This window comes from Strongylocentrotus purpuratus, unplaced genomic scaffold (assembly GCF_000002235.5).
Source record: "Strongylocentrotus purpuratus isolate Spur 01 unplaced genomic scaffold, Spur_5.0 spur5_scaffold_20, whole genome shotgun sequence".
NCBI lineage: Eukaryota > Metazoa > Echinodermata > Echinoidea > Camarodonta > Strongylocentrotidae > Strongylocentrotus > Strongylocentrotus purpuratus.
This window is the reverse complement of record NW_022145606.1, coordinates 27,054,927-27,074,580: the sequence shown is the minus strand read 5'-3', so window position 1 is coordinate 27,074,580 and position 19,654 is coordinate 27,054,927. Positions and strand designations below refer to the sequence as shown.

General features: G+C 35.9%; 1 protein-coding gene across 1 annotated transcript; it reads left to right on the top strand.

Moving 5' to 3' along the window:
• Positions 1-15,770: 15,770 nt before the first annotated feature.
• LOC576081 (C-type lectin lectoxin-Thr1) lies at positions 15,771-18,308 on the top strand. The gene is made up of 3 exons (XM_030992577.1): positions 15,771-15,826; positions 17,036-17,308; positions 17,899-18,308. The coding sequence occupies exons 2-3, from the start codon at positions 17,045-17,047 to the stop codon at positions 18,127-18,129; spliced, it is 495 nt and encodes a 164-aa protein (XP_030848437.1). The 5' UTR covers positions 15,771-15,826; positions 17,036-17,044; the 3' UTR covers positions 18,130-18,308.
• Positions 18,309-19,654: the final 1,346 nt, after the last annotated feature.

Sequence of the window (19,654 nt, the reverse complement as noted above, 5' to 3'; positions counted from 1 at the left end):
TATTCGAAAGATTTTATTATAATACACACATTTTCACATTTTTTTAAATAACGGTTACCACTTAAAATCAGAGGGAGCGTCCAATAAATTTGCTCTTTGGCATGAAAATATGATTTAGTTAATATTAGTCTAAGGAATCTACTTGGTGTCGCCTCCTCACTCCTGAATAAGAAGTGAGCAGACCTTCTGGCTTTGATCCCATATCCTTTAGCATTACTATTAGTTGTGACAAATTGAAATAAGCTAATTTAAATTGATTTGGGAAGGTATTGGTATGGACAACTACCAACAAGAAAGAAGGCTAGAGGTTAGGGAATTTTTTTTTTAAAGAGGTCAAAAGTCATTGACCTCTGCCTAAATGACTGAAAATTGTATTTCAGCAACAAAATATGGTTTACATAATCTTGGTGTCAAAGTGCACAGGATTACAAAAGAAGATGACATTTGGTGGATTTTTATTCATTCCAAGAGCAGAGGGGGAGGGAGAATTTTCATTTTGGGGATTAAAGGTCATTGCTCCTGCACTAAAACGCAGTAAATTGTATCACAGCAACAGCATGTTTGACATAGGTCTCAATGATCTTGGTGTCAAAATGCACATAATTATACTAGGAGACAAACCAAATATTAAATGGATTCTTTACCAAAAAAAATACTAGATTATTGGTAAAGAATGAGCAGGGGAGGGGGTAAAAGTTTTTTTAGTGTCAAATAGTTTGTGTTTTTAAAGTTATGTGCATTTATAATCAACAATTTGCAGAATACTACTCACACCTTAGAACTTACAGTAACTAACGCAACACAATGTAAACTAATAGTACTTAGTCTGTTTCCTCTTCATCGCTACCAATAACTTGTTCTAACTAATTTGTGTTTTAAAAGTTATGTGCATTTATAATCAACAATTTGCAGAATACTACTCACACCTTAGAACTTACAGTAACTAACGCAACACAATGTAAACTAATACTACTTAGTCTGTTTCCTCTTCATCGCTACCAATAACTTGTTCAGCATCTATGCTATCTGTTCCATTGGGACAATGTCCACATCAAACTGTAAATGCATTACGCATGACTTGCCAGCTTCCATGCAGCTGCATTTCATTTTTTGACACTGCCTCTCCCCTTCTTTGCAGTTGAAACAAATTCCACCCAGAAGGTTGTCTGGCGCGATACCAGCATACAGCATCTTTGGTCTGAGTTTTCTCTTCCAATCTAACTCCTATCCTGTTCATTTGGGATACAAAATAAAGGTGTCAAGATGCTTCATATCAAAACTTGGAGATGGACACGAAAGCAATGTTGAGCTGTTGCATCTTCCGTTGGTGGAAGGCGGTCAGGTTCGATTTTGCCCTTGGCTGCCTGCTTCTTGAACTTTATATAGCGAAACTTATAGTGGAGTCGGTTAAAGTGTCACTCGTGGCGGCGGAGCGACTTTTAAAGTGGGGGGTGGGGGGGGGGAACAACACAAAAGGGCACCTACAAAGTGAAGCCTCAAAGCAAAAATAACATTTGTTTAAACATTGGTATATACCCTAGTATTGTGATTACATTATCGTGGATGATTTCAATATTATACTCTTTATACATCGTATAAGATATTGCTTAAGCATCATACCTTGCAGTTGGGTGTGATGGTCTGAACATTCATTTGCGAGCGAGCAAAGCGAGCGAGGACAAAAATTACGTTTGTGAGTACGCAGTGCCAATAAATTACATCTTATAAAGATAAGAAATCCCATTCTGATGGGGTTATAATCACATTTTCATTACAGAAGACTGAGGGGAACTTTGGTACATAACATAATTTAACATCTATAGATACGAGCGAGCACAGCGAGCGAGCTTTGGGGGATATTGCTCTTAGTCGCTTGAAATTAAGGGCACGTTAAATGATGCGAGGAAAAGGGGACACTTATCGAAAGGATGACACTTATTATAAAAGAAAAGGAGGACGCGTCAAAGTACAACGGGTGATTATAAGAAGCGAAAATTGGGCACTTCTTACACCTTAAAAGGGGCAATCACCAGGGATGAAAAAGGCACTTATAAGAATGGGAAATGGGCATTTGTCGACGGAAAAGATAGGGGCGTTTATAAGAAGCGAAAATAGGCATTTATAAAAAGAGGGATAGGTTCCTTATAAGAAAGAAAAAGGGGCACGTATCATCGTTAAAAGGGTAATTATCAGAGGTGAAAAGGGACACTTATCGCATCTGAAAAGGGGAACTTATGAGAATGAAAAAGGGGCACTAATAATAAAGGAAAATGTATGTTTGTTGAAAGAAAAGGGGCACTGATCAAATTTTAATAAGGGCATTTATCGGAGGTGAAAGTGGGATATTATGAGAAGGGGGAAGTGACTCTTATTAAAAAGGAAAAGAGGCACATTATTAGAATAAACGGGGCTCTTATCTGAAATTAAAAGGGGGGTAATTATGAGAAGGGGAAGGGGCACTTATAAGAAGGAAAAAAGCAATTATTAGGAAAGAAAAGGGGCACCTTTTTAAAATAAAAGGTGCAGTTATTAGAGATGAAAAGAGAACTTATCAAGAGGAAAAGAGGCACTTGACAAAGTAATACGAGTATCTCTCAGAATTTAATAATGTCATTTACCAGAGATGAAAAGGAGCACTTATGAGAATGAAAAGGGACTATTTTCATAGCTAAAAAAGGGGCATTTGTGAAAAGGGGCATTTATGAAAAGGGGAAGGGGCTCTTTCTTACTGGGGGCACTTATCATAATGAAAAAGGGGCACTTATTAGAAAGGAAAGGGGGCCACATATGAAAATATAAGGTGCGCTTATCCGAATTAAAAAGTGGTAATAATTAAAAGGGGAAGGGGGATTTCTTACAAAGGAAAAGGGGCACTTGTCAATGTAAAAGGGGCCCCTCTCAGATTTGAATAGGGAAATTATCAGAGGTGAAGGGCGCGCTTATCAAAAGAGAAAATGGGCGCTTCTTGTACCTGAAAATGGGCACTTACTAGAGATTAAAAAGGGTACTTATAAGAGTGGAAAATGGACCCTAATTGCAAAGGAAAATGGGAACTTGTCGGAGGAAAAAGGGATACATGTCAAAATAAAAGGGGCATTTATCAGAGGTGGAAAGGGGAAGGGTCACTTTAAACAAAAAATAGGGGCACTTGTCAAAGTAAAAGGGGCATTTTTCCTATGTAAAAACGGGCATTTTTGAGGTACTTGAAAAAGTACCCCTCCCCCCCCCCCCCCCCCCCCCCTGGAGCGCCGTCTCTGAATGCAGTAATGACACTGGCAGGTGTGTCCATGAGTGCACGAAATAGGATCGTTTCAAGACCAGCCATACTTGAAGAGGAACTTTTCTTTGTCTCCGATGTCTATGCTAAAGATGTCGTAAAGACCATTGAAGTCTGCTTGTTAATAATAATCAGTACTTTGGATAGGCCTACGATAGTAGAGCAGTATCAAAATATTAGTGTCTTAGGCGACAGCAACAACTAGGGAATTAACACTTACGACCAATTCCATTGCAGACCTAACAATCAGCGTGTCAACATCATCTTTTGTTTGGCGTACAGTGATATTGTGGCTTGCCATCCAGGCGCGCCGGAAGCAGTTTGGGATTTGAGGGGAGGGGGGGGGGGGGGGGGGGGGGGGCAAACGTTCCAGGGGGCTCAAATTCCAGGGGCAGTGGCGTAATGAGCAAAAACCTTTGGAAGGGGGGGGGGGGCACACAAAAACTGCATTACCGTGATCATGTCCATTTTGACACCAAGTTCATCTATATACCATATTTTGTTGCTGAGATCCAATTTAATAGTGTTTTAGTGCAGGTCAATGACCTTTGACCCTCAGAAAGGAAATTTGCCCTCCCTCTCTGCTTTTGAATTAAATAATAACTCCCTTTCTCGCCACTTAAGTTGAAATTAGCCTCTTTGATTTTTTTTTTTTTTTAATATAATATGGTAATTTAACTGTTTCTTATATGACATTTTAGTGATAAAACGTCTATTTGTTTTACCTTTGACCACATTTCGGAGGTAAGGATTTGGTCCATGGGTCAATACTTATTGTGTATCATCTTTTGTTGTAATTATGTGCATTTTTTTCACCTAGATCATCTATATACCATATGTTGTTGCTGAAATATCCCCCCCCCCCCCAATAAAAAAAAAAGAAAAGAAAAGAAAACCTCCTTACTTTTTTTGGTAGTTGTCTATACCAATACCTTCCAACATCAATTGAAATTAACTTTTTCTTTTTTTTCTTCTTCACAGATTGGCTCAATGTATGGGTAATTTAAGGTTACTATATAACTGTTTTGATTTGAGCTGTTGGTAACATAGTTTGCAATATACAGGTGGATTTTAGAGTCCACACACAACATTTTCCGTGATTAGCTATACCGTTTCGCGATAGTGATACCGTTTCGAGATAGTTTTACGATGAAATTGTGTGTGTGGACGCTCACTAACGATACGTCGTATAACGAAACTAGTCTAACGAAACGCAGGTTTGGGCAGCGTTTCGAACTGAAACTCAATAAAGAATCACGCCTAATCACGAAAATGTTGTGTGTGGACAGGGGGAGTGTAACTAGTGTAACTAACTGGGCGGGGCTTAACGTGACCTCGAGCGAAAGGAGACCAGACTGTAGAGTTTCAGGATTACTTTCTTCTGTTTATGGACATCCTTGAATGTATACGATGATTATTTATATGACGTTTCTTGTGTGTAGACACTTTGAAATTCATACTATGATACTTTATACGACGTTTCGTTATAGAGTTTCGGGATAAATTGTTTTGTGTGTGGACACGCTGGAGGTCAAACTCTAACTCCGAACTGGTCCATTGATTCACTCACTTTACTTCCCGTGTTATCCATTTAATATGTAAGAAAATACTGATGATCACCTTCCTTAAACGGCTAGACATACATATATAGATGATATGAAATTACTCGTGGTGCCTTTAAACTGAATTTATTTCATAACAAGAATCTGCGTATCAAATGTATCCAGGCTAAAAATACAGAAAACATCTTTTTGCATTAAAAAAGAAAAATCTGAATTGAAACTATTTTCTTGTGAATTTATTATTCATTCAATTCGAATCTGCAATATAGCATTTTTAATAAATTAATCATCGGAACTCTAATTATATCAATGTTGGTAAACTTTTTTCTTTATTTTGCAAGTATACACAATCTGCGGACCAAATTAAGCATACAATTCAATGCATACCTATTCGAACCTCTTTAACCAAATAATGTAACTTGTAGTTGTAGTGGAAATATTATTCTATTTCCGGTTCTAGTATAATTATATCCAATGTTTCAACCTATCCCAAATATATTTAACACGCGTTCAATGTAATCATTATTCCATAATGGTTGGCAATGAATGTTATCATAATGAACGGAAAAGAGTGTCATGAATATTTCTTTCAAAATGGATTCTTTGTTTTACCTGCCGGCTCCCGAAAATAATTGTTTTACATTAATAATTTTAAATCTTTCGGTTCAGGGAAGAAAGAAAGTCCCCAGAATTTATGAGGTAAAATGAATGAATATCATATTGTTTTGGAAAACAAAAAAGGATTACAACCTGGGTGAGCTTATAAATGAGCCCCCCCCCCCCACCCCCACATAGAAAACTTGATATTAAAAACTCCCAAGATGTGTTTAGAATTAAAAACTAATTCTTCTTTTTTTTGAGGGAAAAAAGACACTGAACACATTAATTATAGTACAGAGGGGTGTTGGATGAAAGTTAAAAATCACCAGGGGCATGGTACATGTATGTTGCATAAAATTGTTCTTTTTGATATTTTAAACAAAAGATAAAGACTGCATTTATGTAAATTAGATAATGGTAACATTATTTATACAAACAAATCCCTAGAGTTTGAATTTCATGACCAAATTAAATAGTATTTAGTAAAAGAAAGAGGCAAAACATCGCTCATTTGATTCTCGAAAGAGTCAAAAGACCGGCTTGTCAGTTTTGTGGGAATTCTAAATGTTTTTATAAGAGACCTGCATTGTTAGTCTATAGTGCTGTCTTTATAATCCCAGATAGATCCGAAACAGAATGTTTGGTAGTTATCTTTCTTTGATTATGTTGAAACATTTGTCCTTATCATGGCAAGATTTTACCTTTGAACAGAGGTTGCACCTGAAAGCGTAAATTCTTCCACACGCATCCTTCAAAAATATTCTACAAACATGTGTATAACAAATTTATAAATGTAATTTTTTTTCCCCTCAGATGCACCCCAAAGTAGGGCAGAAGAGGGCGTCATCTGCAAAATTGACAAACCAGTCCGATCAGTCGTTTTTATACAAAGCATAGACAAAATTGGTGTAAAATACGTTATGCATGTTTTTTCCGACACATCAAATGATAAAAAAAACATATTTCAGTTTATTACCTGTATAAACCAAGGCATACTAATTCTTCCTTTTCCCAAGGGGAAATGGGTAAATAACAGTTAGGGAGGGGGAGGGCAGTAGGCATACAGCATACGATTCCATGGATGGGTTCACAAGTTCAAAATAAAAGAGACATTATGTTAGTTTCTTGCCGAACACATTTCAGTTTACATTCCAAATATACCAAGATGGTGTTTTGTCTCTCCTTTTCCCAATCGAGATGAGAAAAGGGGGGACAAAAAAAAAACATCAAAACGGTTACGACAATTGTGGGTATGACTTCTCCAGTAAAAAAAAATACCTAAATGCCATATTCTTTTGCATAGACATCAAACGCACAAGTTTTACAAATCAATAATTAATAAGTACGTTTTTACTAGCATTTGTTAAAAGGTATATAATATATAACAATTGCATGTCCAATCGCAGTAAATTGTTGAGGTGAAAGAAAAACAATTTCATATTCTTCTGTCCTAAATTATTTCATATTTAATTTTAGAAAAATTGCTCTTTGAAAGATAACACATCCGTTCGTAAAATAATACAGTATAATTGTACATACCAACACATCTTATGTGGAACATACAGCCAAATTATAGATAAACGAGAATGGTAACAAAATCATGCAAATGCAGTGACCATTTCCATGGTTATTTTATGAGTAGAATCATAGATAAATGAGAATGGTACTCCTTTATTCTATCCATTCAGCTCATCTTTCCGGGGGTTCCCCGTTGTTGTGTCGCTTTCTCGTTAGCAGGACCACTTTAGTCCCAACGACCCTCAAGGTGTTGCGTCTTGCGGAGTGTATAAGGCAATGTTTTTTTTGGTTTTTTTTTCAACTATGACCAAATAGTTAAATGTCCCTTTGAGAGCCTGAAATTTTTCAAAGATAAAGAATTATAAATCAATTACAACTTTTTCTTGTACCATGGACCTAGATTGACCTCCCATAGCTTAATGAAAATTGTTCAACATTGCTTTATGTGCTCGAGGTATCCCTAAACAGCCAATAGTTTACGGAATTTTGTAACAAAATTGACATACCTTTTTGGTTAGAGCCGAACAAAATATATACCCACAAACAATATGTTTTTTCTTCTATTAATGATTAATGAGCATGGGTGGATCTTAAAGAAAGTTTACAGTAATCTGAATTAACTCCTATTTTGATGGAACAGTGCAATTGAAAATGGTGTTTCGGACGTTACATTTTCCGTAAACAATGTAGACCCTCATTTAACCCACTAGAACAATAAATTAATGAGATTGTTTATGGTTTGAATGAGCTTATTAGTTACTCCAAGTCATTAAATTGAAAGAAAATATAATTTAATTGCAGTAGTGCTTATATTAGAAATATACTCACAATTTGAAAAAGTTGTCTCATTTTCCGTAAACAATTTTGTAACGTCCGAAACAACTTTCAATTTGAAGTAGCAGAAAATATATGAACTGCAGGACCTATCTTTCATAAGATTTTTTAAAGATTTCATGGCGGCTACCCACCAAAAAAAGAAATTTGCAATACATCATTACAATACTATTTTATAGTTAAAACTAATTTTTCGTTAACAGTTGTAACGTCCGAAACAAATGTAACGTCCGAAACAAAAAATACCAAATACATGATGATAATCCATATTTGAGGGTATCTGGAGTGAATAAATCATAATAAAATAAGTTATTATAAGTCTTTAACACAAGTCAAAACACAAATCAGGTCTTTCAAAACCAATACATTTGTGTAAGCTCAAGAAGGGTTTTTCGGACGTTACACTATTTGATTGTTAACACATAGTTTGCAAATTTCAACCAATTTTCGATCATATGTGCAAGTTACGATTTCACAATGCACACTACTGTTAAAAACACTATTTTTATAATTTCATTTAGATCTAAATAATTATACAAATATGAAGAAATATGATGCAAAAAAAAAAAATCAAATTTTCAGTAAAATATCTAAATTTTCTGCAAAATTTACTTATAAAACATAAAATATTGAAGCCACACATTGTAATGCAAGGCATGGATGGCTGCTTTAGAATATCCTTAATTGTAGTTTATCAGAAAAAAAATCTCAATAAAAGTGACTCATAAAAATATTCAGCCATTTAAACAACACTTTCTGGTATGCTGTTAGCACGTTTCGGATGTTACATTAAACTGTTAACAGACATTTTCATACTTTAACTAGTTCAAATGAGGGTCAAAAAAAGATGTGAGAATAGCAAATTTCAATTTTCAACCTCTCCTCTTGCTATTTACATTGCTGTGTGTTTGCAAATCATCAAGTTTTACGTTTTTACAGAGGTTGTTCCAAATTATGTCATATAACCAAAGATTGTATGATCAATCTAAACTATTTGGTAGGTCACAAAAGCTTAGAATCAACGTCTTAAGCAATATCCAGTGTAGATGTACATGACACGGGTATGATACAGGTATATCAAGTTGATAAAATCAAGCAAATTAAAATGTTTCTCTAACAATTTATGGGAAATATGGATTTTCATTTGAAAATGCCTTTTAAAAAGGGCACTCAGTACACGTAACTAATCTGTGTAGAAAGTACATACATGCATAAAAGAAAAAATATTAGCATTAATACCTTATTTAATAATCCTAAACATATACATGTAGTATCTTCCTCAAATGAATGCATACATACAAAATGTATAAGCTAGTGTGAAATATGAATGGGCTGTCCATTTGGTTTTTGTTTTTGTTTCCCTCCACGAAATGTCAAAGTTAGGGGTGCAGCGCTGCGGCCTTATCGCCTGCTAATATGGTACATGTTTAACCTACACTGTATATTGTTTGTCACCTGTGATATCGGCACAGCAAGAGTTAAGATCTATCTACAAACCAACCAACCAACCAATCAATCCATCCATTCATCAATCGGTCATCAAGTAAATAAATAAATAAATACTTATTTAAGAGCATTAAAAAATGTTGTCTTTGAAACAGCCTCCTAATTCTAATAGTGGTAAAGGATGATTGGTACTACAGTAGTGTAGGGATTTATTTTGAAATTCTGAAACTCCCCTTCATATCCACGATTCATCCCTTTCTATTTATAGGTCATCCCTCATTCACATTCACCCTTTTCATCCACCATCCTTTCTTCTATCTATCTCTCTATCTCATTGGTTTCCATGTTCACCTGATGCAGTCACGCTTAAAATATAATTTACACATACTTTGCAGTTATCAATCCTACAACATGTCTGCTGGGCTGCCTCTGTGTTAAGAGTGCTAAGAATTATCTGTTAGAACCGCAACCCTACATATGTATTATAACCTAAAACATACAACATTTTAAAATACAACTTAAATGTCACATTCTCGAGATGGACATAAATTAGGATTCACTTATTTCTTATTACTTACATGACTGGGGGTACTTTTTTATAGTTTTAAAAAAAGAAGATTTTTCAATGTTTTGCTTACATACATGTATGTGTTAGTAATATTATTGAATGCCACACTATATAGTTGAAGGCAAAAAAAACATTAGCAAGCTGATTAAACATCTATATTGTAGAGTTTGTAGAAATTGATGATCTCATTGAAATGTTAACATTGTGTAACATCCGAAACAAACCATAGCATACATTTCACACTGTTGTTCATTTCATAACATGCAATAAAGAGTATGTTTCTAAGTTAATTGTTAAGGAGTTTTGATGACTACAATTGCTATAAGCTTCATATTTCACTCTGTTAGATCACATAAGCATTTTTAACTACCGGTACACGTTTTTAAAATTAATAATATAACTTACATAAATTGAGTGGTCGATGAGGACAAACTTGGTTTACATGTATTTGTTAAACTAATTAAAACTGCCCCCAAAAAATCATAAATGTTACAGAACTATTTTTCTGCAAACAATTAATGTAAATGAGGTCAATAATAACTACAGAAAAGCAATTAACTTGAATAAGTCACGATGTTAACAGTTTGTAACGTCCGAAACATCAGTGGTGTGACATATGACAATTATTGGGCAATGCACTGGTTCCCAAGTTTTTAGCATGTATTTACCTTATATCATCGGTTGTTATAATACGATAAGTTTGACCTAAGAAAAAAACATTTTAACTATTGAAATTAAAACTTTTTATTGCAAAACCCAAATTTAGAGCTATTTTTCACTTTCAAGGGATACAAAATCTTTATTTTTCAAGATAGAAACTCAAAAACTTGCATGAATAATCTCTGAAACATATTCTTAAAGACCCGACGGTAGCTGTAGTTAATAGCAAATGAGTTTTATATCACAGTTATTAGATATGATATAGTTCACAATAAAATTGTAAGAACTCATAGTATTCATATCTGGTGAATAAATAAGGTGATAGATTAAGCTCCAAAATGCGCATTTCTCATAAATATGAATAGTCCTGATCCTAAAGATACACGTTTGAAGTAAGTAAACATAATTTCATTTTTGACCCTGTTGTGGACACATTTGGTATATGTTAACAAAACCAGTGCCATATACCGTGGCTGCAAGCTCTTTCTCTCGTTTGATAAAGGGTGGAAGATCGGTGCGAATAGCGACGCGTTGTGGTGGTGCTTCGTCATTGGTTTGCCTTCGTCCGAACGTATTTTCATCATATACATTACACGGATGGTTGCAGAGTACTAACACTATACATTGAGGATTGGTCAAAGAGAAATTGTGTAAATCTAACAACAAAGCGGCTTTTTAAAAATAAAATCAACCTTATGCAATTTCAAAATCATCGTGCGTCACCTTTTGAGATTTGTGAGCATGACATTGACGTAAAACGTAATCTTAACATTACCATTCCATTTGTCATAATAGAGAACATTGACATTTCCCAGGAGCTATTTTTTAGAAAATAGTTGATATCGTCTTATTAGTGAGTAGGGGAGCCGGAATGACTTACCTGACTCAAGACTTGACTTAAGCCGTCCACACCATCACTGGGATGTATGATGGCTTCTGTTTCACTATGGCTTGCCACACCTTCCTGTCTTCTGTTAGCCTAGTGGCTTTAGTCAGGGAGTCAACTTGTCTGTTGTTGCAGTCCGCCTTGATGCAGTCTGTCCATCTCTTAGCTGGTCTTCTCCTTGGGCGTTTGCCATGTACATTTCCGTTGAGAAGGATGTGGGGGTATCTTTTTGAATTCATTCTGTTGATATGTCCAAAGTATCTCAGTTTTTTTGTGGCAACCCTGTCGATGATGGTTTCTTCCATATTCAGTTGTGTTCGTATGTGTGTTTTCCTTAGCCTGTCAAATCTGGTCACACCCATGATTCTCCTGAGGCATGCCATCTCAAAAGTGTGAAGTCTATTTGCATCGACCTTCTTTAATGTCCATATTTCTGCACCATATAACAGATTAGACAACACCAGTACTTTGTACAGCTCTACCTTTGTTGAGCAGTGTATATCTTTTGATACCCAGATTTTCTTGAGTGCTTGGAATGCTCCTATTGCCTTCCCAATGCGGTGCTTTACCTCTTCCGAGCAGGATCCTGTCTGGCTTATTGTTCCTCCCAGGTACGTGAACTTATCTACTTGTTTTAGCTGTTCTCCTCCAACGTTTATATTCGATAGTTGAGGCCGTTTGCTTATGGCTTGTACTTCTGTTTTGGTAATGTTTACTTTAAGTCCAAAGTTTGAGCTGATATGATGTACTAGGTCAACTATTGTTTGGAGGTCTCTGTCATTGCCAGCTATAAGGACAATGTCATCAGCAAATCTTATGTTGTTGATCAGCTTTCCCTGTACTCTTACGCCGATCTTGGTGTCATGTATTGCGTAAAGCATCACAGCTTCGAGTAAGATGTTAAAAAGTTGTGGGGACAGGGCACATCCTTGGCGTACCCCAACCGTGGTTTTAAACCAGTCGGTCAGTTCACCATTCACTCTGACTGCTTTGTCTGATTGTTGGTAGAGTGCTTAAAGTAGGTGTATGTATTTTGATGCATATCCAAAGAAGTTCATTGATTTCCACAGCCCTTCCTTCCAGACTGAGTCAAATGCCTTTTCATAATCGATGAAGCAGCTAAGGAGACTTTGATTTCTTTCAAGGCGCTTTTCCATTATTTGTCTGAGGGTGAACAATAGATCAATAGTGGAACGTCCTGGTCGGAACCCAGCTTGTGCTTCGGACAGCACTTCTTCTGTTTTCTTCATGATCCTTTATTATGATGACTTTCCCTGCATGGCTTAGCAGGCTAATAATACCCCTGTAATTTCCACAGTTGAGTTTGTCTTTTTTTTCTTGTAGATTGGTGTTATTATGGCTTTTCCCAAGTCAGCCGGAAAAGTTTCTTCCCGCCATATTTTGTTGCACAATTTGTGGAGTATGGTGATTCCTGTTGACCCAGCAGCTTTGAGTTCCTCTCTAGTGATGCTGTCAAATCCAGGTGCTTTCTCTTCTGCGAGTTTTCGTACAGCAAATTCTACTTCATCTCGCAGAATATCTGGAACCGGATCGAGGCTGGCCATCTGAGGTATGTTAGTAGTTTCTCCATTTGTTTGGTTCTGGTGATTGTACAGTTCCTCAAAGCTTTCTTTCCATCTCTCTTTAACATCTTTCATCTCGATAAGGATTTCTCCATCTTTGCTTTTCACTGCCTGCATTCTGATGTCAGATTTCTTAGTGATTTATTTAATTGTTGTGTAGACTGCATTGGATTTGGTAGCCTGACGTGAGGTTTCCACTTTTTTGCATAGGTCTTGTATCCATTTGTCTTTGCAGCCTTTTGTTTTCCTTCATATTTTTTTTTAAGGAAGTTGTATCTCGATCTTATGTTTGGGTCTCTGTGTTTGTCTTGTTTCGCTTCCTTTCTCTCGTCGCTCACTCGGAGGACTTCCTTACTTATCCAGGGTTCTTTTTGTTTGGATTTTCTAAATCCCAATACTTTCTGTGAGGTTTCATTAAAGGCTGTTTTTACTTCTTTCCTTAGGTTTTCCACATCTGTGTCATCTTCCCCCAGCAGAGGGCCAAACTTTCCTCCTATTTCAATTTCATAATTATGGTTTTGGGGTCTTTGAGTCTAAAAGACATCATACGACTTCGGGCACTGCGGTCTAGGTTTTGCTTTGAGCTTGAGACGTAGGTTGGTTATATTTAACTGATGGTCTGATCCTACATCAGCACTTGAAAAGCTTCTTTCATTACTAATTAAGTTTTTCCAATTTTAGTTGATCATAATAAAATCCATTTTTTATGGGTGTTTTGGTCTGGTGATTCCCGGAAAGGGAATAATAGCCGGAATGACTTTCATTATATTCGTGCATTTTTTTTAATAAACTTATTTGTTTCACTTACTCAGTATTATTGAACTTTATAACCATTCGTTGAAAATACGTATACAGGTTAATGGACTTCAGATTAGGTTCCGTTACCATTTTTGCATGTTTTTATTCATGGCTTAACACATATTATTCAAACGGATGAGGTCAGTCTGAAATATAGAAAGCTGAATCATATTCGTTAGTCAACATTTATACTCTACGGATTCAAGGCTTTTCTATCTTGTATTTAATCACCTAATTAAATATTGTTCAGGTCAGTATCACAATTTAAACTCAAACCACGGTTTATCTGTATGATCATTGATTAGAGCTTAGATCAAATGTGATATTAATATTGGCTTGATGTCGATACACCTGGAAGAACTACTCAATTTCACATGAATCCATCAAGATTATTTCTTTAAACTCGGTCACGTGTCATACTCATTCCCAGATTCATTCTACACAAGCTGATATTTTCAACCGCTCGTCAAAGAATTTTGGTGGAAGTCTATGTGATTTTCAGCAAGAGGATTTGAGTCACAATCTTTCTAATTTTGAGCGTCCGAAATCGATATGGTTTACAGCATGCTCATGTACCACTGAATCAATCTTGTGTGAAGGAGTATGTAGGAAGAAAAAAAAGCAAGCAATATATTTTCCCCATTCAGAAAAGTCTCCTGGTGGGCTTCTTTTTTTAAAGAGTTAACCTCAATCACGTACTTAGGCGATTGCAATTACTTTTGTCGATTCGACACTGGTCGTTATTTTCCACAAAAGAGCCGTTTTCAAACCCTTTCGTTTTAAGGAAAGTTCTAAAATAAAGCTTTGTCTTTCAAATGCCGTTGGAATTTGACCTTTTCATTTTTTTGGACCTGCAAATGGGACATATAACCTTTAATAATACTTAAATTAGATTTCTCAAGCCGAAAGGTCATTCCAAGAATTTACTAAAGCGCTTAGAGACATTTGTATTAGGCGCTATATAAAAATTAAATATTATCATTATTATTATTACTACATTTAGACCGAAAGACTGTAACCTTTTGCTAGTGCGACATCTCCTCTTGAAGAACTTAAACTAGAGTCCCCTAGCAGGAAGGTCACTCCAAGATTTAACTACCCTTTGACCGAAATAATGTGACCTTTATAGAACTTAAACTAGAGTCCTCGAATGACTTGTTTCACCTTAATATTAAGCTCGTTTTCATTAAAGCAGTAAATGGGAGAAACATAATAGTAACATTTTGAGCAATATCCCATTACAAATAGGTAACTATGATTTTTCCTTTGTCATTGTTGTCATTATTTGATCACAAATTGGCATCACTGTGACTTATGTTGCGAGTTACTCTTTAATTTGCTATGTACAGGTAATTTAATATAGTTCCATTTCCTTAGTTATTGATGACGAAATAGTTTATTTCTTACAGGGTTGTATGATCGAATAATTTCTTAAGGGCAAATGTGATCTCTTAAGAGTGAAGCTCGCAATAAACGTTACAGAGTTGCCAATTAGTATTCAATTGCACCTTCAAAAATGCATTATATATATATATATATATATATTATTTTTTTTTGTATTATTTTTTTATTTGTATTTTTATTATTATTATTATTATTTTTTTATTTTTTTTAATTTTTTTTTGGGGGGGCTGTTCCTCAAACTTCACTGACCTGTTTCTCAAACATAAATTCTGCTTCTGATAAAACTAATTTAATATCAGGTAGGACTACCCCTTTAGGAACAACGAGGGCAACCGGATTGATGTCTTCCAATCAGGCAACAACTTAATAAACCTTTATAATAATTTATCTGACATTGCGCGCTGGGGATTGAAGGCTTTCTTTATCGTGTATTTACTCACTTAGTTAATTATTGTTCAGGTCAGTATCACAATTTAAACTCAAACCACGGTTCATCTGTATGATTGTTGATTAGAGCTTAGATAAAATGTGGTATTAATATTGGCCTGATGTTGATACAGCTGGAAAAACGACACAATTTCACATGAATCCATCAAGATAAATTCGTTAAACTCGTTTACATGTCATACTCATTCCAAGGTTCATTCTAGACAAGCTGATATTTTCAACCGCTCTTCAAAGGATTTTGGTGTAAGTAGAACAAAATTCCTACACTTTTGAAATGAGAGAGTGAGAGAGAGAGAGAGACAGAGAGACAGAGAGAGAGAAGGGGAAGGGGGTGTGGTCCGTCTTTTAAAATCTAGGGTACTTTGCAAGCTTTAAGGAAAAACAGTTCCAGTGTATTTCAGTTTTAAATTGTGAAGCAACATTGATATTTTAATTAGAAAAGTCTACGTATCAATGACATAATATATTTAGACAAGTATTTCCACAGCAGTTTGGTTTCCTATCAACAATTCTTCAAACCTGTCATATATTAAAATCATAACAACTAATATAATTATACCTTAGCTATAGAATCACGTAGGTCGTTGTTAAAGTCATTCATTAGAAAGATGTCGAATATCTCATGGACTGTATGAATAATTGATAATACACCCAGCTGTTATACAAGTACTTGTATATATTTATCATTAATATGTTAGCTTTCATTACAATTTATTAAATATTCCTCTTTCAAAATTGAAAACTGCTCTGGAAATGTCAATCTTTATCGCTGAGAATCGCTCCTATTCGAAAACGGTAGCAATTTTGATATATTTGGATGCCCCTGTAGTTCTATTTTAAGCAATAGAAAATTTAGCCTAAAACACTTCTGCCTTCGAGAAATTGAATGATTTAAAAAATCAACCGGTGCTCCCGGTAAATTTTAAATAGCGCCTAAAGCCATTCCATGGTAGCTGCGACCATGAAATCTCACAATATGTATTTCTGATATGTAATTTCTAAACGAGAATAGCGAATCGGTCGATTGTGTTAAAGTCTTAATATCAATCTTGAGAGTTGAGAGAGAGCTATACAACATACAGATTGTATTATTTCAAATCTCATCACTTTAGACTCGATTTAAACCGCGACAACGACCATTAAATGTTGTGAAATCGCATTTCCTTCCAACATATGTTCATTCGAACCAAATTAATCACCCAATACCAAGACTTTGTATTAGCTTTAAGTTAACATCCAATAAACAATATTGCTCAACGCGCTTTACATACACAAATAATGTTAACTTCAAAAAACGAAATTAGCACGATATTAAAGGAAAAAAAATATAAATACACATTCAGTCATTTAAAGAGGTGTGGCTTTAAACTCTCACTATCTACCTTTTTTTCTCTCTCTCTCTCTCACCCCCCCCCCCCTCTCTCTCTCTCTCTCTTTCTGTCTACACTACAGGTTTGCAACATGGCTTCAAACTTCACCATCAGCCTGTTGCTCCTTGCCTCAATCGCATGCCTCGCCAAAGGCTGCTGTCCAGAGAAGTTCATGCAGGTCGGCGACCGCTGCTACCACTTCAGCTCCTACAAGAAAACATGGTCCGATGCGAATCGTGAGTGCGAAGATCTGGGGGCGCATCTAGTGAGCCTCCACAGCTCTGCGGAGAGTGAAGACGTCTATAACCTTTGGAAGAGTTTCACCGATGTGAGTTACGCAGATGACGGAAACCGGGTGAGTAGATGATTGTCCTTTTTTTTTTTTTTATTATAGCTGTATGGGAGAGTGGTGATGTGATTTAGAATTTTTAGAAAATAAATAGGGGTTGGGAATATGTACAGCTCGAAGGAAAGTAGATGGGTCTATAATCTATGAGAAAGTTACGCAAATTATGGAGAGAGGACGAGCAAACAAGCACATTTTTCGTAGCGTTATAGGGGAGTGGTGATGTGATCGGGAAAATTTGATAGATAAGAAGGGGGTGAGTATACAGTACAGCTCGGAAGAAAGTAGATGGGTCTATAATCTTTTGAAGAGTATCATCGACGACAGTAATACGCAATTGATGGAGAGAGGGTGTTTTATAGGGGGAGGGGTGATCGAGTGGTGCACCCCCCCCAATCATAGATGGTTTTAAGGCATTTATTAAGTCCAACAAACATTTTAAGATATAGAAATGAGGAGAATAAGGCGGGTACACTTGCTTTTCACTTTTTAAAGTGGAGAACAGACTTGAACCGACGTTCAGATGATGTTCATTTAATACAAACTTTAATACTAATAATTTTGTTTAAGATACTCATTCCGTTGCTTCCCTCGTACAGGCCTATTGGATTGGCCTAAATGACAGGGAATACGAAGGCTCATTTAAGTGGAGTGATGGGACCAGCGTCGACTACTACCACTGGCAGTCCGGCGAACCAAACAACGACAGGGGAGAGGATTGTGTGTCTCCCCGTAATTATGGTAGCAGTGACTATGACAGACAAAAGTGGAACGACTACGACTGCGACGAAAATAAGTCCTTCTTCTGCTACAAACCTTTCACCTCCTAAAACACTGGCAAATATTCCCCATGTGTCAAATCAACTGCATCGCAATATTAACATAACACAACAACTAAATGCAACAATAATAATAAGAACAACACAAACAGAACATAGAAATATTCAGAAGAGAAGACAAAGAAAAAAAAACATTGATTCCAATTGAATAACAACTGTCCCTACTAACAAAAAAAAGTCAAGTATATGCCAATTTCCATTAAATTCTGATAAATGTGATATTCATCTTGCTGGTAATACACTAATTGTAAAGAAAATAGTACAACATTTTATTGTAATAAGAAAGTTCATCATTGGAACCTGCTGTTTTATGCGAAAGCTAGACAATACCAACATCCCCATCGGTCATCGGCTAACAGTCTCTTTAGGCTATTAAAGTAGTAAACTGTCCGACCTGTTCTCTAGTCGTACGTCTTGGCGACATACGCGCCTGCCCACACGCTTTCTATAATACTACAGAATTACGCACGAATACAGACTCTTAGAACTTGCGAGGAATAGTGAATTCCGTTGTGAGAGAGCGCGCGAACGCACTCAGAGGTAAAATGTTTCAAACGAACACAATCTGGTCTATGTATCAAGTAGTGTTTGCGCTAGCTATATTTTAATTAATGCAGTTCCAAAATGATAACGCAGAAGCACAGAATGAACAAAGTATGTTGTTAGAAGTGAACTTATCAATAAAGGACACCTAGGAATATAATGAAGTCTTCCTAATCTTGACTTGTTTCTTTAGCCTTTAAACGTGTATGTTTATAGGAAAGTTGCTCCTCCTTAGGATGCTCATGGTCTGTGCGAAAGAGAGAGAAAGAGAAAGAGAGAGGGAGAGAGAGAACCGGGGGGGGGAGAGGAAGGGGAAGGGGAGAAGTTTTTTTTATTGCATTTTTTTCTTAGCAAATCAAATGCCACGATTCCAAATAACAGTTATTGAAACTTGCCATTGCTTTCAGTTTTATGAAATAGGGTCCAGTGTGCATTTTGGGTTGCCTTATTAAAGTTTTCACTACCCATCTCGCCCTTAGTTTCTGTCTTTTATGGACCCCTTTCTTCTCACCATTCCTAGAATCCTAGAACTTTATGTGAACTTTAGGGTATTTATATGATTATTCATTATATGGCACCAAACATTATGGTCATTTGAGGGTTTTACTTGTATAAAACCCGATTTAAGCACACCGAACACGTCCTCAATTACACTAATACACATAATTTATATGCATACAGTTAGAACACGTCGTGTAGGCAAACAAAATGTAGTGTTTTTTTTTTTTTATGGAAATCAAATCAATCATCTTTGAAATGCCAATTTTTTTGTTAATTTTGAATCTATCCAATTGTTTCAAAAACATTACTTTGACCTAATACCCCAGTAAATAATGAATGAAGGAGTTCTGTAACTGTTTTAATCAGATAACAATGAATGCTCAAGACTTGGGTAGATAATTGATAACATAATATATTTTGCTGGTGTGACTGATAAATAACTTGATGATTTCTCGTTTTCGAATTATATACG